At 44.9% G+C, this 16,614-nt stretch overlaps 1 protein-coding gene across 4 annotated transcripts in view; it reads right to left on the reverse strand.

Moving 5' to 3' along the window:
• The window catches only part of USP28 (ubiquitin specific peptidase 28), a 109,554-nt gene that overhangs the window by 32,029 nt on the left and 60,911 nt on the right, over positions 1–16,614 (reverse strand). For 2 of the 4 annotated variants that reach the window (XM_077839743.1, XM_077839747.1), the window contains exons 1-2: positions 10,073–10,150; positions 1,649–1,726 (exon numbers count right to left, since the gene is read on the reverse strand). In XM_077839743.1, coding sequence (XP_077695869.1) covers positions 1,649–1,726; positions 10,073–10,129 — 135 coding nt within the window. In that variant the 5' untranslated portion in view covers positions 10,130–10,150. Of the gene's footprint in view, positions 1–1,648; positions 1,727–10,072; positions 10,151–16,614 lie in introns of those variants that run through there. The other 2 variants (XM_077839746.1, XM_077839744.1) reach the window with 1 other exon arrangement.

Here is a 16,614-nt window from a genome sequence, read left to right on the forward strand (position 1 = left end):
ACACCGTAAGTGTCATTCAGTCAACTCTGGTTCCCTTAAAAGAGATTAGAGCATTCACAGGCTCGAATATCAGGAAGATATTTAAGCACATACTTAACTTTAAGCATGTGAGTAACCCACTGAAATGAGACTACTCATGTGCTTAAAGTTAGGCATGTGCCTAAGCATTTTAGTCAACGGAAGCCTCATTAATGGGTGGGAGCACTGTGTCCTCAAGAAGTCATGAGTGTGGCCCTCTGCATTGCTTTATAATTGTAAGAATGAGTAAAGGAGCTACAAGGACCACATGTTAAACACAGACCATACAGCCCATATCACAAGAGAAACAACTTTAAATAACATGGGTAGACAGACCTAGTTAGTTTTAGGGAACAAAGCAATGTTAAAATTTACAAACAAAATGCTTTTTCCCTCCCAAAACTCTGTAATCAATTAATTCCCTTGAATTTAATCCAATATTTTACTACAACTCCCACTTGAAGAAACATTGAAGGGGACTTTTCTGTTTGTTATTTGTTATTTTCCTTCTTTAAAAAAAAAAAAAAAAAAAGTCTCCTTGTGCACAGTCAGCATCAACAGCCACCTCCTGGCTGACAGGCCTCAAGAGAACAGTCTCCAATGGTCCCACACTAGGTAATATTAGTACTGTACTACCCTTCATTCCCTCCCAGTTTTCTGTTGCAATTTATAATGCACACAATGATTTACAGTAGGGATCTTTCCAGGAAAGTGTTTCTTCTTCTACCCAGGACCTCTCATATGCCTCTCTTTAGAGCTTATGTTGTTCTGTTCCCAGTTCTGGCAAAACGACCACAAGTCTGAAAGCACAAACCATAAGTCTGTGGTGGTTGTTTCAGCTGTGGAGAATTGTGAAGACTGTTTAGCTGAAGGAAAACTTATTTTACTCCACACTTTTATTTATTGTTATGCTTCAGTACATACATGAAAAAGCCCACTTGAGACAAACCTCAGTGTTCCCCAGAAATGATTCCAGCATGTCAGCATAATACTTGTAGTTGCAGAACAGACTCTTAAAGCCTACTACTGGAAAAATATGGGGACTACTCCTGTTGTATTTTGATTCAAAATGTAGAAGAATTGCTATTAATCCAAAGAAGGGTTACTCCCATTCAGCCATAACATCATATGCTGCACTCATGTATCCACCCACTCATGTAGGTCTCATGTCTTGAAAATAACAGAAGTTAGACAGGGGATAACTTAATAGGTGACTTGATCCATCCTCCTGTGTGGACAGAATTGTTCCCTAAAAAGAAAAGGAGTACTTGTGGCACCTAACCAATTTATTATTTATTTATTTATTATTATTAGTCTCTAAGGTGCCACAAGTACTCCTTTTCTTTTTGCGAATACAGACTAACACGGCTGTTACTCTGAGAATTGTTCCCTGTAGCACATAATCTACTACTTTTGTCGAGTCCAGTTTTGAGCATCTCAAGCAAGGCAGTATTCTAATATTTGCATATTACAAATGCCAAACAAACATTTGGAGTTTAAATGCTATTTACAGAAAGCTCACATACAGGTTAAAGCTTGAACCAGCGCACACAACAAGACAAAGTCAGCAGAGACTTCCTTTCAACAGAACATTGACGACATTCACAGCATCTTCGCAAACCATACTAACCTTCAGGGCTGCATGAAGGAATGAGGGATCCTGAATTCCTGTGATTTCTCCCAAGCGGTTTAAGAGCATTTGGAAATTCTGTGGTACAAAGGACAAAGAAAGCTCATGTAAGGAGGTGAATGAGAAAGATATCAAGCTTCTGCCGTGCTTGTCAGGGACTCACTTATGATTTTAACGAACACAAGACCGAACACTCTGAGATAATGACACTGTCAGACTTCAATCTGAATATGTTAGAATTCTTCCAATTGGCTTACAGACTAACATTAATTTTTGTTTGTATTTAAAAGAGAATGTTAAAAGGCATATCTGAGAAGAAATGGTAAAAATGCCAATAGCTACACTGGGGGAGAGGGGCAGGGCATCAGTGCCCCATGTAAATCAATCCTCTCAAAGAGAGGCAGCATGTGCATTACCACATATAAGGAGCCCAGGGAATTTGTGTGGGTTTGATGGAGGGCTATTTTAAGCCTAGTTGCACATGCCATTTGTGTGTGTCACTTCTCACTTACAATAAGGTGCCAGAGATATACAGCACAGTGGGCCTGGAGAATCCTCTTCCCCTCTTCCCACAAGAAGCTCTGAATTTTTGGTTAGCTAGCTGCTTGTTGGTTGAGTTACATCTCAAAAATTTTTCAATAGAGTGACTACAACCAACCCTTGACCATGAAAAACATTATTTTAGGTTTCAAGTTCTCTCTTTTCTCTCTAACATCAGGAGTAAATTATATCAGAAAAATAAAAAATTCATATCTGTGACCCTATACAGGGCTCCTCAGCGCTTTATTCCACATTTCCCTTATTTACTGTGTCTGAGGTTGCTATGGGGGATAACAGGGCAGTCCGGGCTGTGGAGTTGTCAATATGGGGGTGATCTGCAGTTTCACAGGTCTTTTTCACTGAGTCTGGGTGGTGCAGCATGTCTACTTTTTCAGAGCCTGGCCAAGACAGGGGCTGGAATGATAATGAGGTGGCTGAAGCTCAAACTGGATAAGATGAAGGGGATTCTCGCTGATTGTGGAAGCAGCTCAGGAGCATGGTGGGGACAGTATATGCTCTTCTTATTGGGGGAGATAGTTGCAAATTTAATTGACAAAGAGTGGCTGAGAGAAGCTCAAGGAGCAGTCAAGGGACCAGAAGTCACAGATGGCTTTGGTGGCCAGAAATCTTTTTTTCCAACCTCCACTTGGTCTAACAGGTGTGATAGATTCTCTCTATTGAGAGAGCAATATCCTTGTCAGAGCAATCCAGGCCTTTCCAACCTCCGCATTGAATTATTATGAAAGGCAGATGGGAATGCCCTTGACCACTACAGCTTATGCAAAATGTAGAAGATAACCTGAGGGAGTTCATGGCACCAGTTTTCTACAGATCACACTGTGATCCTATTCGCTTCAGAATGAGTCAAACAATTTTAGTCAGGAATGGTCAGCATTTGGTCTGTCAGATCTGAAAGCCTAGGGCTCCAACAACAGCATGGTGAAAGATGCTTTTCAGCCTTACAGGTAGACAAAAGCATTCATCTACTGCACAGAGGTAACTCCAAAGTCCATATGGATCACCGGACAAAGAATTTGTGGTCAATGGAGTAAGATAAAAGGGTTATATTTTATCAGTAAATGTCAAACTTGAACTTCATCACAATCACATAAGCTGACAAAAAACATTTCCATAGATAATTATTGAAATTTACAGATAGAAAGAGTAAGAAAAATGCTGCTTGAGAATTTATTAGAGTTTGATCTATGGATATTTACTTTGTATATTTTGACATACAATGTTGACAATATGTTTTTTAATGGCTATAAATCTTTAACTTTTGACTCTCAATATTTACTGTCATTAAATAATTATTGTCTGGTGCCCCATAATCTCCTGCACATGAAAATCTGAACAGATAACAATGAAAAAATGTTTTAAAATAATCAATATTAACCATCAAAATGATAAAAAAAAATAAAAACTGAATTCTGCCAAGCCTAATGATAATCACCCACTGCACATCTGAAAACTAATAAATGCTTCATACAGACCTAGTTACTTTGTATTAACTGCCAGTTCTGGCATAAACACTGAATCAAAGGATTGTCCTTTTGTAGCAGTGGTCATCAGCTTTACTGTCTAAGCATCCCGGTGCTATGAATAACTTTAGAGACAGCAGTGAGCTAGAGAGGTCAATTGTCCATAAAGAGTTAGAGCTCTTGATTATTCTAGTCCATGACAATTCTTCCTCCACAAGAAACATTTCAGCAACCTTCTAAAGCTAGCATTTGGTTTCAACTGGAATTAGAGAGCATGAGATACAGCTTTGCAATGCAGCAATCACGAGTGTAGGAAAAACATCAGCACCCAGAAAGAAATACCCACCATCACTTCTGACATACTTGATGTTAACAAGGCTCTTTAGAAGCCCACCCTCAGTACTATCCAGAATTTTAATCTCACCAATTTGTACAATTCTTTGATCCTAAATCTATTGCTCTGCAATTCCACTGTAAGATCCTTCCCATAGTCTGATAAGACTAACAGTAACTCTACATATTCAGATCTAATTTGGGTCATGTTTTCCTATGGGAATTAAGCAAGTCACCTTTGTTTCCAACCATCCATCAAAAGTACAAACAGCAGTCATTCAATTCCTGTTATTTCACTTAGAAACACTGTAAAACAAACAGCAACATCAACCTACACTGGGCTTTACAGAAAAGTGTGAACCACAGTGCTTGCCCCGAAGAGCTCGCATTCTTTATCCTTTTCATAATCTACAATATATAAAAAGCCAAAAATAAAAATAAAAAATTCTTGAGAAAGTATTGAGTAAAAACCAACTTACTGCCCCACCCAAAAGATAAACACTTTGGTTAATTCTTGGATAAAAACTCTCCTCACTCCCAAAGCTAATCCTGTGAGAAAAGAAACAGGAAATTCTTAGGACGAGCAGGCAGTACAATGGGAAATTTCATGCTGATGAAATGCCAACATTCTGAGGATCGGAGCTGCAGTTCTTTCACAAAGGCAAACCCATTATATCATGTTGCTAATTTTGCTGCCACACCAAGTTGTATTCCTGTTGCTTAACTCCCCTTTGAGCTGCAGGGCATATTTTTTTTTGGTCTGGAGGAAAACATAAAAAACTTAACTTTTACCTACATCTAACCCACGTTAATAAAAAATGCACAATAACTAAACTCAAGCCAGGACAAGACATGTTGTGTACTCGAGGAGGAACAGTCTTACTGTGAAAAGAGGGACTAAGCAACTAGAGTCAACAGGCAACTCTCTGTCGTAAGTGGTATCCCGAAGGCTTCTGGTGCAATTTTATCCAACCTTTAGTTAAAGACTATTTTCTACTCGCCAATCAGTTTGTGTTGGTCCTCTGAGTGCTCAACTAATGCACGTTTTATTGCACTAGCATTTTAGTCACAAGACTAGGGTTTAGCAACTGAAGGTTTCCTCTGTACAACATATTAAGAGGGTTTGCATTCATGGCGAACGAGCACTGGCAAGTGCCAACACACTTGCACTGGCATGTTTTAAGTATCATATTTATTATATGGTTTAAAAATCCCCACTCTGTTCTGACTGGTCTTTGTGTTGTGCCACCTCGGAAACTGGACATTAGTAACTGAAACAATTATAATATACGGCAGCACCACAAACATGCCTGGCACATTACAAGAAAGGGAGTCCCCTGCCCAGAAGAACTTACAATATATGTTAAGACTATGCAATAGAATAGGATGATAAACAAGGGGCTGACAGAGGGGAAGATGATGGTGTGGTCAACTAAGGGAGTGATGAGAGTCCGAGATTTATTACATTAAAATGACTATGGAATATAAACTACCTGAAGTAATATGGGATTTAAAGCAGGAAAGGATAGAGGCAGGATAGACAGGTTCCAGAAAGGGACTGCAGAAATAGCAGTCAACATGAAGGACAACACAGTGGCCTGTATGGAAGCAGCACACAAAATAGGTGACCTTTACCCACTGCATTTTAACTTCACATTTATCATGCTTGAAAAATAGATACCAAGAAGATTAAAAACCTACAAATGAACAATAACAACAATTGCAGTATTTGTACAGTAAAACCTTTTGCAATGAATGAAAATAGTTGGCCATTGCTTTAATGGCCATATGCAGACTCCCAGTCTTGCACAATTTTGACATTAGGACTGCATAAATACTGCACAATTAGAAACACAAACAAAATCAATCGCCTGTTCCGACAGAGTTCTCCAGTGCAGAACCCACAAGAGCTTTGAAATACATGACGGCTTTGGAGCGAAGTGAAGAGCAAAGGAACAGCCAAATTATCTCAAGAACATAGGTTCCTTGAACATCTTGGATTGGGCTCAATTCCAATGAATGCACCTTAGGCAAGTCCCTGACCTTTCAAACTTAAATGAGATTGAAAGTGAATCTATTCATGTTCTCTTCATGTTACACGTCTATGGACATACAACTTGCATCTTTCAGCATAGTTTTAATTGGTGCCTCTAAAGGCAAGTAATACAACCTACATTCAGAAAGACTTCAGAAGATGTCTTTGTACATGGCACAGAAGTTAAAGGTAGCTGTTTTAATAATGGCAAGAGGTAAAATGAATTACTGGGGGATTTTAAAGGCAGAAATGGTGTCCACAGACTTCGTAGCTTCCAAGGCCATAAGGGACCATTATGATCATCTACATAACACAGGCCAGAGAACTTCCCCAAAATAATTCCTAGAGCAGCTTTCAGAAAAATATCCAATCTTAATTTAAAAACTGTCAGTGATGGAGAATCCACCACAGCCCTTGGTAAATTGTTCCAATGGTAAATTACTCTCACCATTAAAAATGTACACTTTATTTCCAGTCTGAATTTGTCTAGCTTCAACTTGCATCATGTTTTGGATGGATTATCCATCCATTGGATCATATTATACCTTTCTCTGTGAGACTGAGAAGCAAATTATTAAATATTTGTTCCCCCTGGAAATACTTCCCCTAGTGTATTCCCAAACATTTTTCCCAGTTGGGCAGTGAGATAGAGTGATAGATAGTTTTTCAGAAAGTTATTTCTTGCAAATTATTTTATCCCTATGTACTAATCCACCTAAAAAATTTAAAAGTGGAGTCCCAAGAAAATTCTAAGCCATTCCAATGATGTCTGGTGGTAGTTTGTTTGTTTTCTTTTGTTTCTGTTTGTTTAAATGTAACACTTCAGTCACTAATAAAACAAGACACAATTCATGCTGTTAACAGCAGAGGTATACTTTAGAATCCAGATAGATAAATATTCACTGGGGTTAGCCTCCTTCATGGAGACAGAAATTCATACTTCCATAGCTATTCTTTTCAATGGCCTGCATGAATCAAGCGGGGGGGGGAGGGGCGGGTTGTTCAGTGGGATTCCTAGTGTGCAGATGTTCTTTGTAGACATCTGCCCTGTTACTAACTGATCCCTCCAACAGCACCCTTGGCAGAAAGCGCAAGGAATGAATGGGCATGGAGCTCAAACTCTTTTCTTCACTTGAGACCTGTCCCTCCAAGTCAGTGTTGAGGCACATTGACAGTGTAAACATACTGAGATGAGGGAGGCTCGCATTGTCACTGCTTGTCCCGTACACCTTCCATAGAATAATTCAGTCTTCAGCACTGTCAACCAGAAACCTTACACTAAACTTACCTTCCCCCAGGATACGTTTACTGCTCCCACTTAAGGATTCAAGCATGGGTCTCTGTTCACCACAGGCCTGATCCAAAGCCCACTGAAGGCAAAAGAAAAACTTCCACTGACAGAAGCTGGAAACACCCTGTCATTATGATATTTCGGGGTGCAATCCAAACCAGTGAGGGGCTGTCACTCCTGCCCTGCAACATGGGGTGCCTCACAATGCTTTGCTGCTTTAGCTCCCAACCTGGGCTCCTCAGAAACAGCATGCAGGTCACATCCTGAGTGTCTATCTGTGTGTAGCCTCAGCCTTGGTCCAGCAACTCTGACCCAAACAGTCTATCAGCAGACAACAAGCCACACTCCAGCTTCCAGCAATCTTGGCTACTACTTGCAAGGTGATCCCAACACAGCCCCTGTCCTGGATTTCTTCCCCCAAAAAACATGTGTTCTGCATTGTCCAGCCTTCTGCTGGTATATTAGGTCTGTTGCCCTCTAAGGGGATCAATATACCACAGTCTGCAACCTTAAATGAAGCTACCCAAAACAATTCACAATCCTGGATTCGTTTTAATTAAAGAAGAAAAATAAAGTTTATTTAACTACAAGGAGATCGGTTTTAAGTGAGTATAAGTATAAAGCACGAAAGTCAAAAATGGTTACAAGAGAAAAAGATAAAATGCTTCCTAGTACTAAACTTAACAAGTTCAACTTGGTTCAAGATGAAGACCCTTATCACATGCTTCCAGCTACATTGCTGACCAAATTCTCAGGCCAGGATCTGCTCCCAAAGTCCAATGGTTGTTTCTTTTGTCTTTTGGGTGAAAAGGCAAGAGATGGATAGGGAAAGATAATTTGGGGTGTTTTTGCCCCTCACTTTACAGTTCAATCAACCTTTGAAAAGCATTTTCCTGAGGGTTACCCCTAAATAAAGTTCATTCCTGCTGTGGGGATGGAATCAAGAAACCTAGTGGTGAAAGAGGTTCCATAGAGTTGTTTGCTAAGATGCATATCTGTTTGTTCCTGCCCCCTTTCCTTGGCAAAGAATGACCATTTGATAAATGACTGCCCATCAGCTTTGATGACACCTGGCTAGAAGCATCAGCTTTGTCCTTTGTCTTTGAGAAACAGGTTTACCCACTCCCCAACCTTGTCTAGTAAACACACTTCAATCGTGATTTTAACTTATGTTCATAACTTTACATATAACGTTGCCACATATATTTCACCATGACATTACTGACCAGCAGGTTATTAGTTTTCAAATGATACCTTACAAGGCATACTGTGAACAAAGATTATTAGAACAGTGCGTAGGGTGTGAATACAGGGTGGACTTGGGTACAGTCACTCCCAAGCAAGATCTTCAACAGACACATGAAGCTCCATAGTCAAGGTGTTCTGAAAGCTGTGTCCATTCTGTCTCAGATGCACAGATGTGGTGAAGAAAATGAAGACATCACAAAAGATTTCAGTCCAACCAGTCGAGAGGAACATTCATGCTTAGGTTTAAGGCACTTCCATTAAAAAGCTGAAGAAAACTTTATTAATATCAGGTTTCAGAGTAGCAGCCGTGTTAGTCTATATTTGCAAAAAGAAATGCATCATGCATCTGATGAAGTGAGCTGTAGCTCACGAAAGCTTATGCTCAAATAAATTGGTTAGTCTCTAAGGTGCCACAAGTCCTCCTTTTCTTTTTATTAATATCTTTGATCTCTCAAATCTTAAAATTCTTCCCATTTGACACTAGCTAGCTAACATAAATTGCTTTAAAATCACGTACAATGTTAAGCCACAAATACATGGATGTTAGTGCAGCACAATGATGACAGAACATGACTCATGTTCGCATCTGTCCATACACAGCAAATCATCCCTGTATTATAGGAAACATCATCATTCCTCAAAGATGCTGCAAGTCTTCCAAAGAGATCTCTTGCCCTTCAAAAAATAAACTGATGGCATCATGAACGCCCAATAAAGTAAACAGGACAACAGGGCTAATTTTGTGATAAGCGTGCAAAGCAAAGAAGTTTGTAAAAGGCACTGAACGGGTACGTACTGTGTACATGCCCAATATTATAGTAACTTTTTAATTTATTAACTTAAAAGACGAAAAAGTAAAGCGCATCGGTTGAACTTTCCTGGGTACGACTCTTTTTGGCCTGGAATACTTTTGACGGGCGATAACAGGACTAAACGAAGGAATTAGCGGGGCCTGTTAACCTTTTGTGGCCGGAGCAGCTGTCGCCAGGGGACGAACCCCCGCCCTGCTGGGTCCCCTCACCCGGCGGCTCCGTGGGGGGAACGCCCATCTCCCCTGAAGGCCACACCTGGGGGGCAGCACCCCGAGGCCCTCACCCCGGAGGTCACCCCGCGGCCTCCCCGGGGAAGGGGACGCGTCCAAGGCGGCGGAGGGCAGCGGTTAGGAAACAGACCAGAGCCCGGCGGCAGCGGACCCTCCTGGCCAGGACCCCAGCCCGCCGCCCGGTCTCGGCGGCAGGTTTCTATCCCCGGGGGGGGGACCCAAACCAGAGCCTCGGGCCGGGCCGGGCCTGCCCCCCAGGGCCTCGCATCCAAATCTCTGCCCGCAAGCGGCGGCGGCGGCGGCGCGCGCTCCCCGGGGCGGGGCTCCCCCCCCAGGCCTATCAGCCCCCCCCAGGCCTATCAGCCCCCCCAGGTGAGCAGGAGCCCATTGCTACCCCGCCTCCAGCCCGGGGGGGGGGGGGCGCGCGCTGCGGGGTGACCCCGCGGGCCCTCACCGTGCCCTGGCTCTCGGCGCCGCCCGCCGCGGCCGCGGCCTGCAGCTCCGCCGTCATCCCGGGCCCCGCTCGGCCGCCGCCGCCGCCGCCGCCGCCCGCGGGAAACGCTGCGCGCGCCCCCGCCGCCCGGAGCCGCGCCCGCCCGCTCGCTCCTCAACCCTGCCGAGCACCTTCCCCTCCCCCCCGCCGGGGCTGGGCACGCAGCGCGCCCCCGCCGGGCACTGCCCCCGGGAGGCCCCGCCCTCCGCCGGGCACAGACCCCCCCCACTCGTCAGTGGGCACAGACCCCCCCCCCCCATCAATGGGTACAGCCCCCCCATCACCTGCTCAATGGACACAGACCCCCTCCCCCCACACTCATCAGTGGGCACAGACCCCCCCACCTGCTCAGGGGGTACAGGCCCCCCCCCCCACACACAGTCATCAGTGGGCACAGACACCCACCCCACCTGTTCAATGGACAAAGACCCCCCACACACACTCATCAATAGGTACAGCCCCCCCCCCCACACTCATCAGTGGGCACAGACCCCCCCCACCTGCTCAGTGGGCAAAGACCCCCCCACGCACACACACTCATCAGTGGACACAGACACCCACCCCACCTGTTCAATGGACACAGACCCGCCCCACACACTCATCAATGGGTACAGCCCCCCCCCCACCTGCTTAGGGGGTACAGCCCCCCCCACACACACTCATCAGTGGGCACAGACCCCCCCACCTGCTCAGTGGGTACAGCCTCCAGGACGCTCCCTGAGGCGGGCACAGACCCAGTCCCTGTGTCCCCCCCTCACACACCGCCCCCTGCAAGCCAGCACCCGGCTGTGGCACCCGCACCAGGCTGGAGCCTGGGCACAGCAGGCTGAGGCTCTAGCCCGAGGCGAGGGGACCACATTCCCACACCCCCGCTCCAGCACCCCCAGCTTCCCACAGCCTCATACCGCCCTAGCACATCTGCCCCCCGCGTACTGAGCCCTGGCTATGTCACAGCCCTGCCTCGTCCCAGGCGTCGCTAGGCCACTCCGCCAGCTCCATCCCTTCCCGTGGTCTAGAGGAACGTATTACCACGAGAGGCCCTGCTCTCGTACTCCAGGCAGCCCACAAAAAGCTCAAAGCGCTGTAATCCCTATGAAAAGCAAACAAGCATCCATGAGGCCATACAGCTATCTATCGAGGGGAGTTAGTGGCCCACGTTTCCCACTGTCTGAGCACCTCACAGTCCTTAATGCAGTTTGGGGAGTGCTATTAGCCCCATTTTACACATCGGGAACTGAGGCACAGGGAGGCTATGTACTTACTTACCAGTCATCTTACTTACAGGTCATCTGTGGCAGATCAGAGATTTAACCTCTCTGCTGATTATATAATGACAGGTTTCAGAGTAACAGCTGTGTTAGTCTGTATTCGCAAAAAGAAAAGGAGTACTTGTGGCACCTTAGAGACTAACCAATTTATTTGAGCATGAGCTTTCATGAGCTACAGCTCACTTCATCGGATGCATACCGTGGAAAGCATCCGATGAAGTGAGCTGTAGCTCATGAAAGCTCATGCTCAAATAAATTGGTTAGTCTCTAAGGTGCCACAAGTACTCCTTTTCTTTCTGCTGATTATGTGGTGCAAATTGTCCTTTCATCAGAAGCACCCCATCCTAAGCTAGTGCTCTAACCAGTGGCCCATCTTCCCCCCTTTCCTTAAACAGTATTCCCTTCCACAGCAACCCTCATAAAAGGATAGACCTGGCTACATGCTCTGAAAGTTAGCAGATTCTGTCTAGTTCAGACTGTCCAAACACCACTGCACTGTTAACATCACTGGGTCCCTTCAAACCATCACCTGAAAACCTCCTCACCTGTTTAAGCTGATTAACTATCATACTGGCTAGCCAAGCTCCAGTTCTTTAGATATTGCTGCTGGGCTAGATATTCATTTTGAGCGTTGTAAACCTGAGCCCTCGTTACTAAGATTGTAAGCTCTTGGGGATGGACCATCTTGTACAGCACCTTACACAGGGGGTCCTAGCCCATACACTGGGGCTCCCAGGTGCTACTGCAATCTGAAGAATAATAGGAGGAAAGAATCATCCCTGGAAACTCTCTGTGCTGGTTGGTGTTTTAGACTAGAGGACTACATGATATTTTATTTATAGGACTGCAACTGTTGCAATGCTGGGCTTTTGTCCTCTCATGTTCACAAAGTGTAATTCTCAAGGTTTTGGTGAAACATGCCTTATTCTGGTGCTGCCACCCCTTTCACTGGCAGGCACATTAAGTTTTGTAACAAAATATTTTGAAAGCATTTAGCCTTCCCAGAAATATTGTCATGAAATTGTTTTGAAAATATGTCAATGAAGACAGTGCTTGTTTGGCTGTAAACATGCCCCTGGCCCTGTGGGAAAACCAAACACTGCAGCTTGGGCTTAGCGTGGGAAAGCTAGAAAAGTGTCCAGAAAGCAACAGAAATGAAACTCAGTTGTTTTGTTCACTGGCCAAGCTCAGTGAAGTGAAAAACATGCCCACATCAATGGAGGAAATAAAGGAGAATGGTAAAATTCAGGCTGTTTTACTGATATGACTCAGGGAAGAAGTGTATTTGCAAAAAATATACATATGGGGCAAAATCCCCTGCTATGGGTGATGGCCTAAGTCACAAGAAGGGGTGCCAAACTAGCTTTAATCCATTTGTGCATTCCTGATCTTGGGCTGGATTTGTACCAGACCAAACCAGTGATGTAAACTGGAGCAGCCAAGGGGGCAGTCTGGCATTTGAGGCTGGTCTAACCCACATTTCTCCGGCCACACCATCTGCAGCAGGAGGGATGTGGCAGAGAAGCTGTACACCAGAGGAAGAAAGAAAAGGAGTACTTGTGGCACCTTAGAGACTAACGAATTTATTTGAGCATGAGCTTTCGTGAGCTACAGCTCACTTCATCAGATGCATACCGTGGAAACTGCAGCAGACTCTATATATACACAGAGAATATGAAACAATATCTCCTCCCACCCCACTGTCCTGCTGGTAATAGTAACCTGTCATTAACAGCAGGGTAATTCATTAGAAAAGTTACATGAATGACCATTCTAACTTGAGGCTGGTACAGTTTACGCTCTTGTCTAACTTTTAAATTGATATGTGAATCAATCGGGTAGTGATCAATGGCTCCATGTCTAGTTGGCAGCCGGTGTCAAGCGGAGTGCCCCAGGGGTCGGTCCTGGGGCCGGTTTTGTTCAATATCTTCATAAATGATCTGGAGGATGGTGTGGATTGCACTCTCAGCAAATTTGCGGATGAGACTAAACTGGGAGGAGTGGTAGATACGCTGGAGGGCAGGGATAGGATACAGAGGGACCTAGACAAATTGGAGGATTGGGCCAAAAGAAATCTGATGAGGTTCAATAAGGATAAGTGCAGGGGTACTGCACTTAGGATGGAAGAACCCAATGCACAGCTACAGACTAGGGACCGAATGGCTAGGCAGCAGTTCTGTGGAAAAGGAGCTAGGGGTGACAGTGGACGAGAAGCTGGATATGAGTCAGCAGTGTGCCCTTGTTGCCAAGAAGGCCAATGGCATTTTGGGATGTATAAGTAGGGGCATAGCGAGCAGATCGAGGGACGTGATCGTCCCCCTCTATTTGACATTGGTGAGGCCTCATCTGGAGTACTGTGTCCAGTTTTGGGCCCCGCACTACAAGAAGGATGTGGATAAATTGGAGAGAGTCCAGCGAAGGGCAACAAAAATGATTAGGGGTCTGGAACACATGACTTATGAGGAGAGGCTGAGAGAACTGGGATTGTTTAGTCTGCAGAAGAGAAGAATGAGGGGGGATTTGATAGCTGCTTTCAACTACCTGAGAGGTGGTTCCAGAGAGGATGGTTCTAGACTATTCTCAGTGGTAGAAGAGGACAGGACAAGGAGTAATGGTCTCGAGTTGCAGTGGGGGAGGTTTAGGTTGGATATTAGGAAAAGCTTTCACTAGGAGGGTGGTGAAACACTGGAATGCATTACCTAGGGAGGTGGTAGAATCTCCTTCCTTGGAGGTTTTTAAGGTCAGGCTTGACAGGGCCCTGGCTGGGATGATTTAATTGGGGATTGGTCCTGCTTTGAGCAGGGGGTTGGACTAGATGACCTCCTGAGGTCCCTTCCAACCCTGATATTCTATGATTCTATGAAGCGCATGCTGGTGAAGACATCAAATAAGTAACCCCAGAGAATGAAGTCCTCCATTTATCCACAGGGCAGGTACAGCACAAGCACCAGCAGGGCAAGCTCCTGCCATTCTGCACACTGCCCCTATGCCTCTCGCCTGAACTGCAGGAGGGGTCTCCTCAAGAGAGAGGGGAATTCATGCTGCAGGACTTCTCTGTTGGGATTGACAACAAGAGGGCCAGTTGTATTGGTGCTTGATATGGTTTGGATTGTTATCTAGTGGGGAATGGCCTGAGCCCAAGCTCTTTTCATACAGTCCACTAAGCAGCCACCACATGGCAAAATTTGTGGCCACTACTTGAGCCCAGCCTTATCCAGGGGGTGCAGTAATAGCATCTGGGCAAGGGGATATGCCCAACCCCTCCTTACCCTGAAGAACACATCAACCTAATTTCAGGAAGGGAAGTTAACAAAAAAAAAAAAAAAAATAGAGAATCCAATAGCACTCCCATAGTACGAGGACACACATTTACAAAGAGTTCTCTCGGTCATCTTCTCATGAATCATTGTTGATTTTCTGTTACAAAAAAAGAAGCATGTTTAACATAGTTGGTTTCCACAGTATGGGATCACCATCTCACCCGATCACATTTTTCCAGGGCTGATCATGACAATAACAGCCAAAAAAAAAGAGGGAAAAAAAGCCAAGTTTGTCACCAGGGCCACAAGGTGGCGCTCTGACTATGCGGATTTCATAAAACAAACAGTTTAGCTGATACTTCCATTTAGGCCTGGTCTACGCTACAGCGCTCAGTCAACATAAGCTGCCTTACATCGACCTCATTAGGTCAGCGTACACCCTATGGCCTTGCTCCCACTGCTGTAAGTGCCTTACTACACCAACCTAATAACTCCACCTCCACAAGAGGTGTAAGTCTTATGTGGGAGTAGTTAAGACAATGCAATGTCCCTGTAGAAATTGCATTACTTAATTTATTGCCTGTCATCCTGGAGCAGTGAAACTGACAAGAAAGCCAGTTCCTGGCTTCCCAGTCAGGCTGCTGCCCAGTCTCCACTCCAAGTCAGGCTGCCACCTGGGCTCTCTACTCCCGCAGAGAGTCCTGCTGCACCCCAAGACCTTAGCTTCCCACTCCCAGCCGGGCTGCCGCCTGACCTTTCTGCTCCCCAGTGGGAGCACAGCAGTTGACTGGCCTTAGGCATGGATCTCCCCCTGCCAGGAACAGGGGGCAGCCACACCAAGCTTCTTGGCTCCCCACTGGGAGCTCGGCTGCCTCAGAGTTACGAACAGGCTCCATTCCTGATGTGTTCGTAACTGTGAGGTTCTCCTGTATTTAACTGCATCCTTTGCAAACTGCTGCTTCCAACATGCAATGCTCCAGCTACATCTGAGTGGAAAGTTCAAGCATGAAGCTACTTAAGATGAAGCACTGCATGTTGGGAGAGGTTTGCTTCATAGAATCAATGCTTCATAGGTTCTCCCCATCAGTTGCTGTTCCTTGTTAAAAATGTGGCTAGCTGCAACATGCTTCATCTTAGCAAACTAGGTGTAGGCCTCTGCTCCTGGGAAGTCACCGCCTTTCTGTGAAGTCAAGCTCTGTCATTCAACTGTGTTAATTCCAGTTGCTCCTATCACCTTTACCTGAAACAGGTAATGAGTGGCAGTTTATGAAACAGACATAGTTGAGGCAGCTCAGATGAAATAAGTAAATCCAGACATACACGAAACCACTTCCTGGTGGTAAGATGCAGTGAATAGCTGACTCTCTTTCCACAACACAAAGGGCCATATTTTTAAAAGGTATTTAAAATCCCATTGAGTTAGAGACCAACGTGTTTTTGTGTGTCCTGTCTGCATCGTTAGGTGCCTAAATAAATGCTTTAAAAAAATCTGACCCAAACATACTAAATAAAGCACATTCCAGAAGGAGCATCTCCTGTTGGTTACTTACAGGACTTGCAGGTTCCAGAGAGCCACATCTCCACATAGAAGTGTTGTACTGAGAAAGAAGGGGCAGGAGGAATAGGTTGATCTGGAGATATGGAATATCTTAGGAAGTCCAAACTCCTAAGGACAGGAAAAATGACTTTGCATAAGAGTATTAAAGTACACTTACAATGACTGCCAGTGCATCTTCTTTTTCTATGCTTGCTTTCGTAAGCTGGAAGTAGAGCTGGTTTGAACATTTTTGACTAAATGTATTTTTGTTGAAATATGCTGTTTTGTCAAAGTTGAAATGTTTTCACAGGCACGTGTCAATTTCAACTAAGTTTTTGCTGGGACAGTTTCTGAGGTCCAGGGCGCTCTGCTCATTTCTAACCAGAGCAAGAGAGAGGAATTGAAAGCCTGTCCTTTTCGGCACACTTGCATTTCATG

This window comes from Eretmochelys imbricata, chromosome 22, assembly GCF_965152235.1.
Source record: "Eretmochelys imbricata isolate rEreImb1 chromosome 22, rEreImb1.hap1, whole genome shotgun sequence".
Lineage (NCBI taxonomy): Eukaryota > Metazoa > Chordata > Testudines > Cheloniidae > Eretmochelys > Eretmochelys imbricata.